We start from the raw sequence: 21425 nt of genomic DNA, 5'->3' as shown, positions 1-21425 counted from the left end.
ATCCACCATTTGGTATAGAGCAGACTTAACCCTCTCTATTAAATTAGTCAAAACAGGAGCATTTTACATCTGGTTAGAAATTAATAAGGAAATTATCTCAACAGAGGAAAAATGTCCTAATGTATGCTATTGATTTCCCATCCCCATATTTGAATGATTACAGCTTCTCCATCCTAGAGAGGGAGATCAACCATTTCCAGGCCCAGGGACATGGACTAGTCTGTGGTGACCTAAATTCCAGAACTGGACAAGAACCTGACACTCTTAGCACAACACATACCTGTAGGTTAAAAAACACCTGCCTCAAGGTGACAGAATTCCCTCCCAAATATACCCCCCTAGACACAACTATTACAAAACAACCAACAACAACCAACAACAACTCCTGCAGCTCTGTTACATACTGGTCTGTATATAGTCAATGGTAGGCTTTTAGGGGACTCTTAGGAGTAGGTACAGCTCATCCCTTGGCAGTAGTACTGTAGATTACTCTATCACTGACCTCAACCAAGAGTCTCCCAGAGCGTTCAAAGTCAGCCCACTCACAACCCTATCAGATCACAGCAAAATATCAGTCTACTTGAACAGAGCAATACTCAATCATGAGGCATCAAAGCCAAAGGAACTGAATAATATTAACAAATGCCATAGATGGAAGGAAAGTAGTGTAGAAACAACAAACTCCATTCCTTCTAGTCAACTTTCAGGACAAAATGTTTCACTGTAATAGTAGAAGTGTAAACTTGGCAGTAGAAAATAAAAACAGTCGATTTGATCTCTCAGCTTCCCTATAAAATCTAAAAATATTAAGCAGACAATCTAAGAAAATGATCAACAAGGACAAATGGTTTGATGAAGAATGCAACAACCTAAGAAAGGAATTGAGATTCCTATCCAACCAAAAACATAGAGACCCAGAAACCTGAGCCTTTACTATGGTGAATCATTAAATCAATACAGAAATACACTACGAAAAATAAGGAACAGCACATCACAAATCAGCTCAATGTAATTGAAGAATCCAAAGAATCTAACCACTTCTGAGAAATTGGAACACTAACAACAACACAAAGAGTTATTTATCCAAAATGGAAATGTATGTACCTTTTTGTCTCTATAACAAAGAACAAACAGCAAAAACATATACAGCGGGGCAAAAAAGTATTTAGTCAGCCACCAATTGTGCAAGTTCTCCCACTTAAAAATATGAGAAAGGCCTGTAATTTTCATCTTAGGTACAATTCAACTATGACAGACAAAATGAGAAAGAAAAATAATTTATTTGCATATTATGGTGGAAAATAAGTATTTGGTCACTTATTTGCATAATTATTTACATAATTTGCAAATAAATTCATAAAAAATCCTACCACACAATAAAGCCCACCACACAATAAATACTCATACAAAACCTCAGATACACATCAATTAAAAACACAATTCCAATTCCTCCTCCACAGTAACTAAACACAACAGCCTCTGAATACCCCATATACTCAAAAACAGATCAATATTGTTGACAAGTTTATAATAAGCAAACTCAACCCTTAGTCTTGCTGCCAACATTCCCTCCAGCATTCCCACCACATCCACAGACCCCTGTCCCCGAATACTGTTCTTTCGGGTCTTCCATATCACTAATTTTGCTGCCCCTAACACAAAATTAAGCAACACAGCTACACCCTTTTGACTGAACCTGTACTTTGGCCCAAATATATACAGTTGGGAAGAGAAAACCTCTCCCAACGTTGAGAACCAATCAGTGATCAGTTCAATCATCCCGACCAACCTGGGACACAGTAAAAACAGATGTGCCAGAGATTTAGACTCGGCACAGAATGGACACCCCTCCCCAACAGTAGGGTCCAGGTGTACCAGATGCATGTTGGTGGCTATGGCTCCATGTATTATCCTCCATTGGAGGTCAGCTGTCCTCTTATCAATAGGCAGTTTGTATAATGATCGCCAACAGCCTTTTGGAGAGGCACCTGGACCAAGCACACCTGCCCACCTTGTCGGTTTTACCCCTTCCAGGGAAGAGGCATGGGACACCTTTACACATATTCTGTACATGGCCTTCTTTCCCACCTCCTTGAACTCCCCCAGCTCCGGGGTATCGAAGGAAAGCAGCATCCCCACGTCCTCCTCAAATGCCCCCACCGCAGCACTAACAATCAGTGCAGGAAACACATAATCCAGACCCTCCTTCCACCGATCAGAATTTTAAGTGTCAGTCACATACTGCAGATGAAGCACTGGCAAGGAGTCGCAGACCTCCGTGACGACCTTCCTCAGTAGGCGAGATGATCGGATCCCCGCTCTTTCTCCCAGCTCCTCCAACGATCTGCTCCTGCTCCGCATCAGATGACCCAGCTTGGTACACCCCACGCCTAACAGGCATGAACGTAGGCTAGCTGAACCAAGAACACGGGACTGGATGGCAGTGTTGTGAAAAAGAGACTCTTCAAAAAGCCACATCCCTGGTGGCGTGCAGGCCTTACGGGACTTGACAAAGACTCTTCAAGCTTGCATAACAGACTCATAAAATGGAGTCAGGCCAGGCAAATCACCCCCATCCAGCTTTAAGAGGAAAAGGTGCTTGTCTAAGCCCAAACAGCACGTTCTCCTCATCAACATGTAGGCTGTTTCGACCCAGCTAGAACAGTCTCTGTACAATAATCTCTGAGCTGCTTGGAGCCGGAAACCCGGCTCACCCTCGTGCAGTGGCAGGTTCAGGGCTGCAGCTTTAATCCAGTGTTGTCCAGACCAGAAGAAATTGACAAGGGTCCTCTGAAGCTCTTGTATCAGACCCTTTGGTGGCTGCAAAATCATTAGTCTGTGCCACCAGGACCCTTCCCCTATAAGACAGCTGGGAAAGCACCCATTTCCACCGTGACAGTCTGGCACACACTTTCTCCGCTACACCCTCCCAGTTATTTTTCTGAAAGACATCGGAGCCTAGAGAAACCCCCAAAGTCTTCATCCCATCTCTGCCCCCCTGGTAACCGTGGAATGGACCCCGTCTGAAGCTGACCTGGGCACAGCGCTTCACTCTTTCCCCAATTGACTCTAGCTGAGGAGGCCCCCTCATACACCTTTAAAGCGTTTGAGAGAGCCTTAACATCCTCACCCCCTGTAATAAAAACTATCACGTCTTCTGCATACGCAGACAGTGCTATTGTGGGACCCTTCATTACACCTGGCACAGAGAAACCAGTCAGCTTTGCTCTTAAAAAACAAAGCATTGGTTCAATCGCCAGACTATATAACTGCCCTGAAATTGGGCATCCCGTCCTGATGCCCCTTTGGACAGGGATGGGGCAACTTAAACCACCACCCACCTTCACCATACACGAGGCCCCAGCATACAGTAAATTCACCCAAGACAGAAAAACATCCCCAAACCCAAAGGCTTTCATTGTTTTAAAGTACTGGTGGTCCACACGATCAAAAGCCTTCTCCTGATCCAACGAAAGTAAACCCACATTTACATCAGACAGTTTACAAATGTATAAAACATCTCTTATCAGAAACAAATTGTCAACAATAGAGCGATCAGGTACACAGTAGGACTGGTCCTTGTGGATCAACAATCCCAGATACTTTTTCAACCTGTTTGAGAGACATTTAGAAACCATGTTGTATTCTGCGCACAGCAAAGCAGCAGGTCACCATTTTTTTATGAGAGCCAAATCCCCCTTTTTTGGCAACAGTGAAAGCAACGCACGTTGACAGGATACAGGAAGAGATATCCTTGAGGGAAGCAAAATGAGTCCTAATCAAGGCACCCTTCACTCTTTCATGCAGAAACGACCTCAGTTCACGTCTCTTGTCCCGTAAGTTCATGACTAGTCCAGGGTCGTTCTGAGTGAGCAGCTTCAATTCAATAGATTTGATGTCCTGTCCAAGGGCCTTGATAGTCTCTTTAACTTCAATTTGAGACAGAGCAGTATACTGTTGACAAAATACTCGTATGTGGGCCTTCCCAACCTCCCACCATTGTCTCAAGGACTCAAAATTCCCTTTTATACCCCTCATTTTTCCCAAAACAACAAAAACCTTTAACAAAACATGACATCATGTAACAATTTAACATTAAAATACCAGTAAGGTGATGACCTTTGTGGACAGGACAAGTGAATATCAACAGTAACAATATGATGATCAGAGAAACCCACAGGAGTAATGGCACACTTTCCAACCCTACTAAAGTATTGCTCAGATACATACAACCTGTCTAACCTTGCTGCACTGACAGGACCTTCATTAATTTTTAGCCATGTGTACTGCCTAACTTTTGCATTCCTTACTCTCCACACATTGGAAAGCTCAAAGTCAGTTAATAGGCCAGACAGGCAAGTGGCTGACCGCAGGTGAGGTTCTTCAGCGGTGCGATCAACAGTAAAATCCACTGTACAGTTCCAGTCACCCCCTAAAACCATACACCCCTCTTGATCACACTGTCTTAAGGTTTCCTTTATTTGATCAAATATAGCAATACGCTCTGTACCCTCATTAGGAGCATAAACATAAAAAAATTAAACATAACATCCACCTTGACCAATAAAACCCGACCCTTGACAATCTCTGTTGTAGATACCACAGTCACCCCTAAGCCTGAGGAAAACAATATTGCCACCCCAGCACTGAAATTAGTACCATGTCTGAGTACATGCTGCCCCTCCCACCACATACTCCAGTCAACCTCATTTTCCTCATCACAATGTGTCTCCTGTAGGAAAACTACATTAAGCCTTTTCTGTTTTATTACTTCTAATACCCAAGCCCTCTTATTCCTGTCCCTGTCCCTTTCCCCATTAATATTGAGAGAACCTACCCTTAGTACCTCCGTATAGAAAAGAGAAAAGAGAAGCCGAAGAAACCACAGAGAAACCAACGAGAAAAAAGACACCCTATGAAGAATGATCATCATCATTTATTTTTCTTCTCTTAAACTGAATACGTTTCCCACCACCTTTTGCTGCTGCAACAGCAGTAATACATTTCCTCAAGCGAAACTGCTTCTTCTCACTCAATTGGTCTAACCTCACAGTCTTTTGTAACATCACAGCTGACCTCACAAACTTATCAACATCAAAATAATCTGCCAATTTGACAGATTTCCCAAAAGTCTGATCCAGAAACTCATTTACCTCCTCTAGATCATAAACTGAGTCCTCACCAGCAGCTGTCATATCAAAAGAGATATCCATATCCTTCTCCTGATCCTCAGCTGAGACCACAGACAACTGACTCCCCTCTACCACATCCCTTTCAACACTCCCCACTTGCACCTCATCACTCGTACCAGACATCTCCTCCACTACCTGGGAGACTAGCCCCACCTGAACATCACTACTCATAGTGGGCATCTCCTCCACTCCCTGGGAGCCTAGCTCCACATGAAAACCCTCCTGTACCCCGTTACTCGTAGTGGGTATCTCCTCCACTACCTGGGAGACTAGCCCCACCTGAACATCACTACTCATAGTGGGCATCTCCTCCACTCCCTGGGAGCCTAGCTCCACATGAATCCCCTCCTGTACCCCGTTACTCGTAGTGGGTATCTCCTCCACTACCTGGGAGCCTAGCTCCACATGAACCCCCTCCTTTACCCCAGCATTCGTAGTGGGCACCCCCTCCACTACCTGGGAGCCTAGCTCCACATGAACCCCCTCCTTTACCCCAGCACTCGTACTGGGCACCCACTCACCAGTCTGAGGAACTGGCTCTTCAGATACATCCTTACCTTCTACAACAATACTTTTCTGTAGCATAACATTTCCCTCTAATACAAGTTGCAACTCTGTGCCCTCAACACAGATAACTTGTTCCTCAGCAACAGGTGCTTTTGGCTGCTCTACCGCTGTCGGTCCACCTCTCCCTACATCAGAGGGCCCAGGCGTTACGATGACCACCTGCGCCACTCCATCGGCCTTCTCCCTTTTCGGGCAAGCATGTCTCTTATGACCAATATCCCCACACTCAAAACACCGTTGACTACCCGTACTAGCATAAGCATTCTATTGTCATACTTGATTTTAAACGATAACTCTAAAGTCTGCTCCAGGGAGTGACATTACATTATTTCTCCGCAGAAATGACATTACCTGTTTCAATGCCGGGTGTTTGCAACCCAACGGGACAACCTTAATTGAACTGGCGAACTTCCCAGAGTGCAATAACTCGCCCTCCAATAGCTCATTTGGAATAAACGGTGGTACATTTGAAATCGTTACCCTTGTTGACGGCGAAAAAAGCGGCGTAACTTGAATAAATATTCCTTTAAGAAGTACGCCATGCTCAACCATCCGATCAACAAGACACTCTTCTTTAAGAAGAATGCCATGCTCAACCATCCGATCAACCAGACACTCTTCTTTAAGAAATACCACCACCGCTTAATTCATCCGGGATGCAGAAGCAACATTCTCATAGCCTACCTTCTCTCATACGGCGACCAGAAACTCCTCCACCGTGACAGTATCTTCAGTAACACACCTAAAGCCGTGCCGAAGTGACAGGGACGGCATCCCCATTCGGGCTGCCATCCCCGGCAAAATCAGGGTAATTTTGATACAAAAAACTAAATACTTAATTCTACCACAACAAAAATAATAACCTTAATCGTGCACAGAAGAAAACCAAAAAATGCCACCAAGAAATAGCAAACCGAAAGAAAGTTATGAATATCTAACTCTCCACCACACACGCACTCCTTCACTCAAACAATTCCCAACATGACCCAATCACTCCTAGCATGCAGAGAGAGAGAGAGAGAGAGACACACACACATTCCCAGTGGGTCAGAAGTTTACATACACTCAATTAGTATTTGGTAGCATTGCCTTTACGAACCAACATCACATGAATTTTATGAATTTTGTTTTGCTGCTTTTTGTTCTATGTTGCTCTGTCTGTATGCTATGTCTTGCTTGTCCTATGTTGCTCTGTCTGTATGCTATGTCTTGCTTGTCCTATGTTGCTATGTCTTGCTTGTTCTATGGTGCTATTGTCTATATTGTAATTGTTTTTAATAACCTGCCCAGGGACTGCGGTTGAAAATTAGCCGGCTGGCTAAAACCGGCACTTTTACTGAAACGTTGATTAATGTGCACTGTCCCTGTAAAAATAAAATAAACTAAACTAAAATACCCACTTCTACAACCGTATATCCAAAACATCTTTCCCAGCTATACAGACAGCCCCCCCAACACACCATATCTCCTCAAGCATCTCTACTCAATTTATAGAACTCAAATTCTACCCTAAGGCGCACAGAGACCATCCCATTAAACTATAGTAAAGAGTCTGTTAACCCCCCACCTTTGACTCTGTTCCTCCTTGTTAGTCAAATAGCTAACTTTGCCTGAGCAAACAGAAAATTAAACAAAACACAATTGGCTTTCTCCTTACTCGAATACCTGTATTCCATTATAAATATCCCAACAGTAAAAACCACCCCCAACCTCTCACACGATCATTCTAACAGAGATATTAAAGGCATTAACCTGGTGCACACAGAAAACACATGAATCACAGTTTCTTTCATTTTACAGAAAAGACACCCCTGCCCAATTCCCGGTTCAACCCGTGCCAACCAGCTGTTAGTGGCCAGGGCTCCATATAGAACCCTCCACTGGAGGTCCCCTGACCTCTTTGGTACTGGGGGTTTGTAGAGCCCCCTCCACCTAAAACCCACCATACTCTCAGCCCCACATACCCCCTGCCACTGATGTGCCTTCACTTCTGTTAGGCTTCTAATGTTCCTAACCTTAACGCGGAGGTTGTAGAGGGCTTTAACTCCCACATTCTCAAACTCCCCCAGGCTCGGAGTGTTAAAATCGAACAAGTCCTCCAGACCCCCTTGCCAGTCTCCAGTCTCTGCAGTCACCTGCAGTGGTGGAAACATTGGTGGCCCCTCTCCCTTTGGCCGCTCAAACATCCCCCTTACCGGCTCAGACAGTGCCTCCTGGACCTTCTCCAGGAAGCTCTCCAGCAATCTAAGAGACGTTATTCCTGTTTGTTGTGCCAAGACTTCCGGGGTTTTCCACCCCTCCGCTCCCAGCAGTCTCAGGTCACCCAGCCTTTGTAAACCCCCTGCCATCAGTTGCCTCTGCAGGGTGGCCGACTGAACCGATCTCAAAGGGATGGCTGGGCTGTGGAAGATAGGCTCCTCCCACACCCATAGCCCAAGCTCCACACGACCTTCTCGTATGGGCCTTAGCAGCTGCCAGGCCCTCAGCACTGCAGAGTAAGTATCTGAGAGACCTGCTGTACTCCAGCTTCTCCAGCTTCATGAGGAACAGCTGCCGGTCCAACCCTAATCCGCCAGCTCTCCTCAGCAGCGCACATGCTGGCTCCCTCCAGCCAACATCTGCATGGTACAGCAGTCTCTGCACCTCCTTTAGCCTGAAAGCAGCCATCCTGCTCTCCAGTTCCACCAGGCCCTGTCCTCCTTTGTGAACGGTCATGTACAACACTGCTGCCTTTAGCCAGTGATGGCCCGACCAGAAGAAGTCCACCAGCTTGCGTTGCAGGTTTGCGAGCAGACCGGCGGAGGGGTTGAGGACAGCCAGTTTATGCCACAGGGAAGATGCCACCAGGTTGTTAATTATCAGCACCCTCCCTCTATATGACACTTGGGACAGGAGCCACCTCCACCTGGCCAGTCTTGACACCACTGCCTGTGACAGCCCCAGTTCTTTCTTACCCACTTCTCCAAGCCCAGGTACACCCCCAACACTTTACGCCCTTCACAACCCCACTGCAAACCCCCTGGAAGCAGAGGAAGAGCCATATTCCCCCATGCCCCTTATAACAGAGCTTTGCTCTTGCCCCAGTTTACCTAAGCTGATGAAGCTCCCTCGTATACCTTCAAACTGGTCTCTAGTGCCTGCATATCCTGATCATCCCTGACCATCACAGAAACATCATATGCATATGCTGACACTGCTATGCCTGTCACCACATCCATTGCTGGCCAGCACACTCCCTGCAGTCTCCTGCGTAGCAGTCCTAAAAAAGGCTCAATGGCTAGTGTGTATAACTGCCCCGATAGAGGGCATCCTTGTCTAATGCCCCATCTCACCCAGACTGGCTTACTGAGCCCCCTCCCACCTTGACCATACATGACGCCACAGCATACAACAGCTTCACACAGGTCAAAAACCTTTCCCCAAACCCAAACACAGACATCACATTAAACAGATACTCATGGTCCGCTCTATCAAAATACATGGTCAACTCTTGATCTAAAAAGACCTGTTCAAAGTTCACATTAGAACCTCTCGACAAGTCCAACATGTCCCTGATTAAGAACAACTTGTCCGTGATTGAGCGTCCCGGTACATAATATGTTTGGTCCTTATGTACTATTGAGTCAAAATGGGACTTCATTGTGTTAGAGGACCTTGGCAAATATCTTGTAGTCTGTACAGAGTAATGCCACAGGCCTCCAGTTCTTAAGTTCATACAAGTCCCCTTTTTTGGGCAGGAGAGTCAGAGCCGTCCGACGGAAGCTCATCTGCAACTCTCCTACCCAGACGCATTCACGCAACACGCAAAATAAGTCCTGTCCAATCATTCCCCAGAATGTTTTATAAAACTCCACTGGGAGTCCATCGACCCCCGGTGCACGACCGGGGGACATCTGGGTTTCGGCCTCTGCCAGTTCATGGGACAACAGAGGAATGTCCATTTCATCCCTCTGTGCCAGGGAGAGCTTAGGGAGTCCTGTGAACAAGACTTGAGCACACATAGCATCACACACTTCTGCCCTATACAATTCAGTATAAAACTCCACAGTCCACTCCCGCATCTCGCCCACCATAGAAGTCACCCGCCCATCCGACAGCTGTAGACAATGCATACCCTTGGCTTCACTGCTCTGTCTTTCCAAACCAAAGAAGAAGGAGCATCCATCTCATTGAGCATGGAGAACCTAGCTCTTACAAGTGCTCCCTTTGCTTTAACTTGGAAAAAACTGCCCAGGTCCCTACGTAATTCGGCTAAATTAGCCTGGAGGCCTACATTGCCTTGCCCTACCATCTCTACCTCCATCTCATTAATACAACGCTCTAGTTCCCCCAATACTCTCCTAGCCTCTGAGGATGTGAGAGCTGTGTACTGTTGACAGAAAAGCTGAATTTGGACTTTTCCCACATCCCACCATTGACTCAGAGAATCATACTCCTCTCTTCGCTGCCCCCACCTTTCCCAAAAGGTCTGGAAACCTGAGCAAAAAGCCACATCTTGTAAGAGCTTTACATTGAACTTCCAATAAGATGCCTGCCGGGGCCCTGGTGAAATAGACAGCCGAGCCATGGTTATGTGATGATCCGAAAACCCCACCGGGAGAATGGTAGCGCCCAGCAGCCTATTGCTCCGATTCCTAGACATGTAAAACCGATCAAGTCGGTCTGCACTCAACCTAGCCCCAAAAAACGTCACCCATCTATACTGTCTTGTGTTTGGATGTTTAGTTCTCCAAACATCCACTAGGTCGAACCGATGAATGATGTCCCTTAACACTCCCACTGACACTGAATGAGGCTCTTCCCCATTTCTATCTTACATAAAGTCCATTGAACAGTTCCATTCCCCTCTGACCACCAGCGTCTCCTCAGGCGCTACCTATGAGAGTTCCTGTCTAAGGCTCCCAAATAGAACCCCCCCCCCCAATCCCATGTTGTTAATTTCTGCTTTAACAACAAGCAGCCTACCTTTACACACCCCCTTTGAGGAGGTTTTACAGACAGCCCCGGTGCAAAAAGGACTGCCAATCCTGCACTAAAATTTGTCCCATGGTTCAACACACTTGCCTCTTTCCACCAGAGCCCCCAATCGACTTCATTCAACACATCACTATGCGTCTCCTGCAGAAACAACACCTGTACTGTTTTTTGTTTTACATATTCACCCAACACACTCCACTTTCCCGCATGCTGGTGCCATTTATATTGAGCGAGGCTACACGAAGAGTCTCCATAAGAAGTGGGAGAAATGCCAGCAGAGAAAGAGACCAGTAGCAAAGCTCAAAAAGCTCCAGTGTCAGAAAGAAAATATACATCTAAACAGTGTCTGAAGGTAAACCTTTACGCACTGTTGTGACCCACTTCCTAAAATGTTTCCTGGGTGAGAAGACACCATGCCCCTCATTTTTCATAGCATGTTGTACTGATCTTACAAACTTTCTAGGATCAGAAGAAAAAGCCTCAAGATTCTTTTTTTTTCACATTAGTCTCATTCAGGAACCTTGTCAATTCTCTCAACGTGTACTTAGACCCCTCTGCTTGACTGGCTGTCAGCTCCGGGCCCATTGAAGAGGAGTCTGAAAAAAAGAACTCCTCATCTGATTCCTCAGACTCACTTTCCTTCTCATCTCTATCTCCCACCCTGACCACCTGCCCTTTCTCTCTGGTCAGGCGATCACCCACAGCAACAGGCAAAAATTCCATGGTACCTTTGTCCACAGCCTTTTTTGTTTTCTGCTTGACACCCTCCTCCTCCCCCCTCTTACACTTCCCCACTATACTCTCCTCAACCACTAGAATAACCTGACTAGACCCAGCATCATCTACACCACCTTCCCTGGCATGACTAGGCCCATCCTCAGCTACCCCACCATCTCTAGCCTGACTACACCCAGCCTCCGCTTCCCCACCATCTCTAGCCTGACTAGACCCAGCCTCCACTACCCCACCATCCATAGCCTGACTAGAACCAACCCCCGCTACACCACCATCCATAGCCTGACTAGACCCAGCCTCAGCTACCCCACCATCTCTAGCCTGACTAGACCCAGCCTCCGCTACACCACCATCCATAGCCTGACTAGACCCAGCCTCAGCTACCCCACCATCTCTAGTCTGACCAGGCCCAGCCTCATCTACACCACCATCTCTAGCCTGACTAGGCCCAGCCTCATCTACACCACCTTCCTTGGCATGACTAGGCCCAGCTTCTGCTGTCTGCCTCTCCTTACCCCCTGCACTTTGACCTCGATTTCCCACCCTGGCGCTTGTACCCTCACCTTGTCTACAGGCTTTGTGTGGGCAAGCAAAGCTCTTATGCCCCAAATCCCCACACTCAAAATACATAGACTATCTGTGCTGGCAAACCCTGCATAGCGCCCCTCCCTCATTGTTGTTCAGAAACATAAACACCGAAACAACATGTTTAACGGCATCTGCCTGAAATCCTGCCGTCAGTATATGAAAACCGCTAGCAAACTTACCAAACTGACTCTGCTCTTTCCGGATTTGATCATCCATAATAAACAGAGGCAAATTTGCAACTACCACTCTTGTCGAAGGGGTAGAGAGAGGTAAAATTGACACCAACACATCCCTTACAAATATTCCGCTAGCAATTAGCCTAACAACCAAATTAGCCCTTTTCATGAACACAACCACAGCTTTGTTCATTCTAGAAGCAGAATGTATAAATTCAGCTCCTACATGTTCACCGACCGCGAGCAGAACCTCCTCCACCTTAAGAGACGACAGCGTCTCCTCCGCGCTAGACTGAGAAGACATCGCACACCACACCTTTCAAACCCCAGGAAAGTTACTCTGTCCTCTTCCACCCTAACTTTGAAGAAACTGTGGATACCGCTAAAACAAATAGTACATTAACTCTCCACCATAGAAAAATACAATTGAAAGAAAAGACCAAGAAAATAATCAAGAAAGTTAGTTAGGACAGAGCCCTCCACACCACACTCCAAAAAACGCCCAGCATGCACTGCAAGAGAGGGAGAGAGGGAGGGAGAGAGAGACAGAGAGAGAGAGAGAGGTTCCGTCACACATTATTCTGATTGTCCACTGAAGCAACCCCCTTAAACCTTTCCCAACCTTCTCCTTTTATTCTCTCCAAAGGAATATTGTTGGAGGAGGAATAAAATAGATTCAACCCTGGGGATGGAACATTTGTAGCGTAGCTGTAGCCATAGCAGTTTATTGCCGTGACTGCTCTGAGTTTCTGCCTTCTGGGTTAGCGGTTTTAGCGATTGAGCGCTAGCTGCTTTGGCACTGTGGGAGTTGGGTCTTTTTTGTCCGATCAATGCAGAGCACCGTCCAGCTTTAGAGGGCTTGTTTATGTGCAGCAGTGAAGTGGACCATTGGGCTTCAGTGCCGCTGTTGTGGGCAGATTTTTATAATCTCTCTCATTCTGCTATCGACCCGACATAACCGTTAAGAAGTGGCACTCTTTGGAGTTTTGTATAAGTGTGTGTTTGTGTATGAGGGAGGGGTGTGTGTGTGGTGCGCTTTGTATCGGGGGCTGAGGGGCTGCTGACAAAGAACTGGAGCTGGTAGTGTTCTTTTATTTCTGATTGTTCCAACAATAGGTGCCTCTAGGTACCTCTGGGTATTCCAATTGGATACTTGGCCTATCACTCATGTAGATTGTTTTGGTTGTTGTCGCAGAATCTTTTTGTTTAGCTTTTGTCACCACGGGACAGACAGACAATCTGGCAAACACACGCACAAACACACTCACAGGCGCAGGCACACACACATACTGACAAACTCTACCTCTGTCACACATAGAGATACAACTGAAGAAAGAGAGAGACAAAGGAACAAATGAGGTTGCCTCAGTTGGGGATGGAGAGAGAGAAAGGCTCCACACAGAGAAAAAAGGAGATATTGGCAGGCAGCAGTGGTGCTTGTTCAGCTTGTTTTGACACAGACAGCAGACAGCTTCTCATACACTGTGTAAACCCAATGCAAAAACAACTCTCAAATCGAACAAAGCTCATGACAGAGGTACTACCGAAGTGTGATAAGCCAGTTCAGAGGTGGTCCTCTACATGCCTTTCCAGAATGCAGGAAGGGAGATTGTAGGTAAGAAGGGAAAGAGAGTTTCCTCTTTCCTTTGTTTTTTAGGCATCTGGCATTGGAACACAGGGAATGTATTAGAGTGGATATAAGGGCTGTGAAGGTGAGCTAGTATACCAGGTAAAGGCTATATACACACCTACCTATTAGCACGTCTGAGTTAAGTCCCCATGCAGTCCACCAAAGGGCTGGAATGCCCCCCTACACTCAAACACACACACACACATGCAATACTATCAGATTGCTAAGCTCTCCCTCCCTTTCTCTGTGGTTCTTCTGTATAAGGCTGCCAACCACAACTGCAATACTACTGCACCACTGGCTCTGTGCCCAGAGAGAGATAGAGAGGAAGATAGATGGAGAGAGAGAAATAGAGAGAGAGAGAGAGAGGGTGAGACCACCTGCTGCTCTTTATATGCACATATTTGACTGTTGCATCGATACATGGGCACTTGTCATTGCAATAAAAACATTTTGAATTTGAATATAACTTCCTCTTTACTAATATAATCGGGCAGCTTTCCAAACGGTATCAGCGTTGTTTGCCAACTGTAGCGTTTGTTTGTCCAAAAACTACTCTCTGCCAGAGTGGAGATGCTGAATAGAAAACAGACAGAGAAGAAAGAGAGAGATAAGAGAGAGAGATAGGGAGGGTAGAAAGAGATAAATAACTGGGAGAAAGGGGAAGAGAGAGGGCAGGGAGAGAGGGAGAGGGCAGGTGAATGTGTGAAAAATATATATATATTTTACCCCCTATTTTGTGGTGTCCAATTGTTAGTAATTGTTAGTAACTACCTTGTCTCATCGCTACAACTTCCGTATGGGCTCTCAGGAGAGACGAAAGTCGAAAGCAATGCATCCTCCGAAACACAACTCAACCAAGCCGCACTGCTTCTTAACACAGCGCGCATCCAACCCGGAAGCCAGCCGCACCAATGCGTCAGAGGAAACACCGTGCACCTGGCGACCTTGGTTGGCGTGCACTGCGCCCGGCCCGCCACAGGAGTCGCTGGTGAGACAATAATATGCCTTCTGGCCAAGCCCTCCCTAACCCGGACGACGCTAGGCCAATTGTGTGTCTCTGGCGGCACAGCTAGCTCTGCGATGCAGTGCCCTAGACCACTGCGCCACCCGGGAGGTCCCTGATAGACTGATTTTTAAGGTGGATAGAGACTCGGGACTCTGTTGTATCACAAAGCACAGGGCTACCGCGTTTTTTTTCTTTCTCTCTTAGTAATTTACAGTACCCTCTTCAGTTCCCCTACACCACAGTCTAGACTGGGGCGCCTGTCCTTAGACAACACCTGTTGCCAGGCAAAGACGGAGTCATATTTTGTCTGGGCTCAGTTTCAGAGAGAGGATTAATGATGTTATAACATATACATCACCACCACTGGGCCCAGAGGAGGGAGAGGTAACAGCATTAGAACTAAAATATAGTTTATACTGTACTACACATGGAGCCCTGGTTCAGTTGTTGTAGTGGTGGAGGTGGCTGTGGGATGGAAATCTGGTGAGTGAACAGACTGGTGAGTTACATCCTTCAGCCCAAGGTTTCTCTCTCAAGATGCTGTCTAGACACTGTAATCCATGGGAAGGAGGGTGGGAGAGCGAGAGAGAGAAAATAGGGAGGTAGAGAGACAGAGCGAGACATACTCTGAGTGTACAAAACATTAAGAAAATCTACTCTTTCCATTATAGACTGACCAGATGAATCCAGGTGAAAGCTATGAACCTTTATTAATGTCACTATCCACTTCAATCAGTGTAGATGAACAGGAGGAGACAGGTTAAAGAAGGATTTTTCAGCCTTGAGACAATTGAGACATGGATTGTGCATGTGTGCCATTCAGAGGGTGCCTTTGAACAGGGTAAGGTAGTTGGTGCCAGGCGCACCGGTTTGGGTCAAGAACTGCAAGGATGCTGTTTTTTTAATGCTCAACAGTTTCCTGTGTGTATCAAGAATTGTCCACCATCCAAAGAGGAAGGGGGAGGAACGGGGAGGAACGGGGAGGTGGGAGGTGGTACAACTCAATATTAGGAAGATGTTCCTGATGTTTTGTATACTCAGTGTAAGTTGACTGCCCTGGTCCCTGGGCTTGGAGATGGGCGTGGATGTGTTGGTGGTGGGCCGAAGACAGAGAACAACAGTCTGGTTCTTCCAGGGGTCTGTAGCTGGTAGGAAAGTGTTTGGACACAGAATAATGAACCCATAATGGAACCCATGAAGATAATAGCAAATTCATTTGCAAGACAATTCCCTCACGACGCCAGGACAGCGGAGTCAATCACCACCTTCCGGAGACACCTGAAACCCCACCTCTTTAAGGAATACCTAGGATAGGATAAGTAATCCCTCTCACCCCCCCCCCTTAAGTTTTAGATGCACTATTGTAAAGTGACTGTTCCACTGGATGTCATAAGGTGAATGCACCAATTTGTAAGTCGCTCTGGATAAGAGCGTCTGCTAAATGACTTAAATGTAAATGTAAATGTTGTCTTTATGACGAGGCATTCTTCTTCTTTGATTTGATGTCTACATTGTGTTATGTGGAGTAACTGAATCTCGTCCCCTCCCACCTCCCTCAATTGTTTAGTTTTTCAGGGAGGTGAAGGATAAGGACACTTTCTCAATTTCATGCTAATTTGCTGCATATTAGCCTGTGGTTGGAGTCAATAGTGTGTTCAGTCAGCTGTGGAGTCGGGAGGTTCAGACTCATAGTTGGGTTTCGAGTTTTATTCAATCTCTGCTTCTGTCTAATAAGCTGTTCCACTGCCTCTTTTTAATGATTGTGTGTAATTAGTGAAACTGGATATAGATACTCCTCTCTCTCTCTCTGTCCCTGTTTATACTCCTCTCTCTCTCTGTCCCTGTTTATACTCCTCTCTCTCTCTGTCCCTGTTTATACTCCTCTCTCTCTCTGTCCCTGTTTATACTCCTCTCTCTCTCTGTCCCTGTTTATACTCCTCTCTCTCTCTGTCCCTGTTTATACTCCTCTCTCTCTCTCTGTCCCTGTTTATACTCCTCTCTCTCTCTGTCCCTGTTTATACTCCTCTCTCTCTCTGTCCCTGTTTATACTCCTCTCTCTCTCTGTCCCTGTTTATACTCCTCTCTCTCTCTGTCCCTGTTTATACTCCTCTCTCTCTCTGTCCCTGTTTATACTCCTCTCTCTCTCTGTCCCTGTTTATACTCCTCTATCTCTCTGTCCCTGTTTATACTCCTCTCTCTCTCTCTGTCCCTGTTTATACTCCTCTCTCTCTCTGTCCCTGTTTATACTCCTCTCTCTCTCTGTCCCAGTATCTGAGCCTTTCTAATCCCCCCTCTCTCTCTCTCTCTCTCTCTCTCTCTCTCTCTCTCTCTATATATATATATATATATATATATATATATATATATATATATATATATATATATATATATATATATATATATATATATATATATATATATATATATATCAGACCGGATGACAAAACATGTATTTTTACTGCTCTAATTACATTGGTAACCAGTTTATAATACCAATAAGGCACCACTGTGTTTGCGCTATATGGCCAATATACCACGGCTAAGGGCTGTATCCAGTTTGGTGTGTTTATTTGTGGCCGAGCGTCCAAGTTCTTACACTGTCCATTAACTTATATTTCTATCAGAGTTTTGTGTTTTGACCAAATATTATGCATTCTAATCTATACTGTAAGTCTGTATGCGCTGTACAGTATATAAGCCTATTCTTCACTCTCCAACAGAGGTTGAGATGTTAATGTGAAGCACAACTCATTCTCTCCTCTATTTCTACCCTGTTCCTTAAGTAAAGTTGTGACATTATCATTGCTATTTCTCCAAAAATAATGTCTGGGTTAAGTCCACAGAAAGACAGGCAGGCAGGGTGGAGAGATGAGGATATATGGAGGGGAGGGGAGACGACATCAAACAGCTCAGTGAAAAATATCACACTGCTGTATTCATACCTTTTTAGGGAATAAGCATGGTATCCACGACCATGAATGGATAATCATTCACATATGATAATGCGGACCATGTATTAGTAGTATTAAGAATATGTTCCAGTCAAAACGTATCTCTCTTCCCCCCCGCCCCCCTCTCTCTCTCTCTCTCTCTCTCTCTCTCTCTCTCTCTCTCTCTCTCTCTCTCTCTCTCTCTCTCTCTCTCTCTCTCTCTCTCTCTCTCTCTCTCTCTCCAGTGAGTTTTGATGACTGTATGGCGAATGAGGGGGTGGTCTTTCAGAGCAGTGACCCCAGGTTCAGCATTGGCGCTGACGGATCCATCTACGCCCAGAGAGAGGTGACCAGCCTGACCACACCGGTCCAGTTCACGGTCATTGCCAGCGGTCCACACGTGTGGGAGACCACGGTCAAACTGGCCCTGATGGGGCAACCCACTCCCTCACCACCAAGCAATCAGGTATGAGAATCACTTTGTTCATAGATGTACAGTGCCAGTCAAAAGTTTGGACACGCCTACTCATTCCAAGGTTTTTCTTTATTTTGACAAATTTTTTAACTATTTTTTACTATTTGCTATATTATACTATATTCAAAACTATGAAATAACACATATGGAATCCTGTAGTAACAAAAAAAGTGTTAATCAAATCAAAATATAATTATAAGTAGCCACCCTTTGCCTTGATGACAACTTTGCACACTTAGCATTCTCTCAACCAGCATAGTCACCTGGAATGAGGATAACATAGTCACCTGGAATAACAGGTTTGCCTTGTTAAAAGTTCATTTGTGGAATTGATTTGCTTATTAATGTGTTTGAGGCAATCAGTTATGTTGTGACAAGGTAGGGGAGGTATACAGAACATTTGGTAAAAGAACAAGTCTATATTATGGCAAAAACAGCTCAAATAAGCAAAGACAAATGACAGTCCATCAAAAACAAGAAAAAAACATCAAGCGCTATGATGAAACTGGCTCTCATGAGGACCGCCACAGGAAAGGAAGACCCGGAGTTACCTCTGCTGCAGAGGAAAAATTACCAGCCTCAGAGTTGCCAGCCTCAGGAATTGCAGCACAAATAAATGATTCACAGAGTTCAAGTAACAGACACATCTCAACATCAACTGTTCAGAGGAGACTGTGTGAATCAGGCCTTCATGGTCGAATTGCTGCAAAGAAACCACTACTAAGGGACACCAAAAATAAGAAGAGACTTGCTTGGGCCAAGAAACACGAGAAATGGACATTAGACCGGTGGAGTCCAAATTTGCAATTTTTGGTTCCAACCGCCGTGTCTTTGTGAACGGATGATCTCTGCATCTATTGTTCCCACCGTGAAGCATGGAGGAGGAGGTGTGATGGTGCTTTACTGGTGACACTGTCAATGATTTATTTAGAATTCAAGGCACACTTTTAATCAGCATTGCTAACACAGCATTCAGCAGCGATACGCCATCCCATCTGGTTTGCGCTTAGTGGGACTATCAGTTGTTTTTCAACAGGACAATGACCCAAAACAACTCCAGGTTGTGTAAGGGCTATTTGACCAAGAAGGAGAGTGATGGAGTGCTGCATCAGATGACCTGGCCTCTACAATCACCCGACCTCAACCCAGTTGAGATGGTTTGGGATGATCTGGACCGCAGAGTGAAGGAAAAGCAGCCAACAAGTGCTCAGCATATGTGGGAACTCCTTCAAGACTGTTGGAAAAGCATTCCAGGTGAAGCTGGTTGAGAGAATGCCATGCGTGTGCAAAGCTGTCATTAAGGCAAAGGGTGGCTATTTGAAGAATCTCAAATATAACAGATATTTTGATTTGTTTAACACTTTTTTGGTTACTACATGATTCCATGTGTGTTATTTCATAGTTTTGATGTTTTCACTATTATTCTACAATGTAGAAAATAGTTTAAAAAAATAAGAAAAACCGTTGAATGAGTAGGTGTTCTAAAACTTCTGACCGGTAGTGTACACAACTTGAAGCAACCACATATTTAGCCATGGAGCAAGTTGGCCAGCAAGCAGCCAATCCTCGACACACCCACAAGTTGTTTATGCATCAAAACCCAGCCCTTTCGCGCCAACTCCAGCAACGGTGCCAATAATTGTGGTTGTAAAAATAGCAAAAATATTTCTGACCCCCCCGGACACCTATAACGCAACTACCAGCATTTAGATTGATCATTGTGCTAGGTTTGTTAAAATAGAGCCTGGGGAACACAGACAGGAGATGTGCAATGACTTGTGGGATTTAGTCTCCTCAGGGAAGAATCTGTTGGGTGTCAGGGATGTGTGTTCCTGAGTCAAGGGGCATGTGAAATAATGGGTGTTGTGTATAGTGTGTTTTTGTTTGCATTTGTGCCTGTCTGTCCAGTGTGTGAATGTGTTTACACAGAGGGTTCTACATTGAAGCCAAAAGTTTTTTTTACCTAGAACGGGGATCTGCCTGGAGCCAAAAACGTTTATCCTATAAGGACAGCTGAGAAACCCTTTTAGATCCCTTTTGGAACCCTTTTTTTAAGAGTGTATACAGTGAATTCATCAAGTATTCAGACCCCTTCCCTTTTTCCACATTTTGTTATGTTACAGCCTTATTCTAAAATTGATTAAATACATTTGACCTTCATCAATCTAGACACAATACCCCATGATGACAAAGTGAAAATAGATTTTTTGAAAATGTTCAAATGTATATATAAAAAAACAGAAATAGCTTATTTACATACAGTTGCAGACGGAAGTGTGCATTCCCTTCAGGTTGGAGTCATTAAAACTTGTTTTTCAACCACTCCACAAATGTCTCCTTAATAAAAAACTATAGTTTTGGCAAGTCAGTTAGGACATCTACTTTGTAGTCATTTTTCTAAAAACGGTATGAAGACAGATTCGTTCACTTATAATTCACTGTATCACAATTCCAGTGGATCAGAAGTTTACATACACTAAGTTGACTGTGCCTTTAAACAGCTTGGAAAATTCCAGAACATGATGTCATGGCTTTAGAATCTTCTGATAAGATAATTGACACCATTTGAGTCAATTGGAGGTGTACCTGTGGATGTATTTCAAGGCCTACCTTCAAACTCAGTGCCTCTTTGCTTGACATTATGTGAAAATCAAAAGAAATCAGCCAAGACCTCAGAATAAAAATCTGGTTAATCCTTGGGAGCAATTTCCAAATGCCTGAAGGTACCACGTTCATCTGTACAAACAATAGCACACAAGTATAAACACCATGAGATCACGCAGCCGTCATACCGCTCAGGAAGGAGACGCGTTCTGTCTCCTAGAGATGAACGCACTTTGGTGCGAAAAGTGCAAATCAATCCGAGAACAACAGCAAAGGACCTTGTGAAGATGCTGAAGGAAACAGGTACAAAAGTATCTATATTCACAGTAAAACGAGTCCTATATTGACATAATCTGAAAGGCCGCTCATAAAGGAAGAAGCCATTGCTCCAAAACTGCCATAAAAAAGCCAGACTACGGTCTACGGTGGCAGCATCATGTTGTGGGGGTGCTTTGCTGCAGGAGGGACTGGTGCACTTCACAAAATAGATGGCATCATGTGGAAGGAAAATTATGTGGATATATTTAAGCAACATCTCAAGA

General features: G+C 45.1%; 1 protein-coding gene across 1 annotated transcript in view; it reads left to right on the top strand.

The window, feature by feature from the left end:
* LOC124045696 (cadherin-4-like) overlaps positions 1-21425 on the top strand; it is a 548219-nt gene that overhangs the window by 356361 nt on the left and 170433 nt on the right. Inside the window, exon 4 of the mRNA XM_046365231.1 lies at positions 18050-18270. Coding sequence (XP_046221187.1) covers positions 18050-18270 — 221 coding nt within the window. The remainder of the gene's footprint in view (positions 1-18049; positions 18271-21425) is intronic.

The sequence above is a fragment of the Oncorhynchus gorbuscha genome, linkage group LG10 (assembly GCF_021184085.1).
Source record: "Oncorhynchus gorbuscha isolate QuinsamMale2020 ecotype Even-year linkage group LG10, OgorEven_v1.0, whole genome shotgun sequence".
NCBI classification, from domain to species: Eukaryota; Metazoa; Chordata; class Actinopteri; order Salmoniformes; family Salmonidae; genus Oncorhynchus; species Oncorhynchus gorbuscha.
The sequence above is the reverse complement of the archived record's forward strand: the minus strand, read 5'-3'. Positions and strand labels throughout refer to the sequence as shown.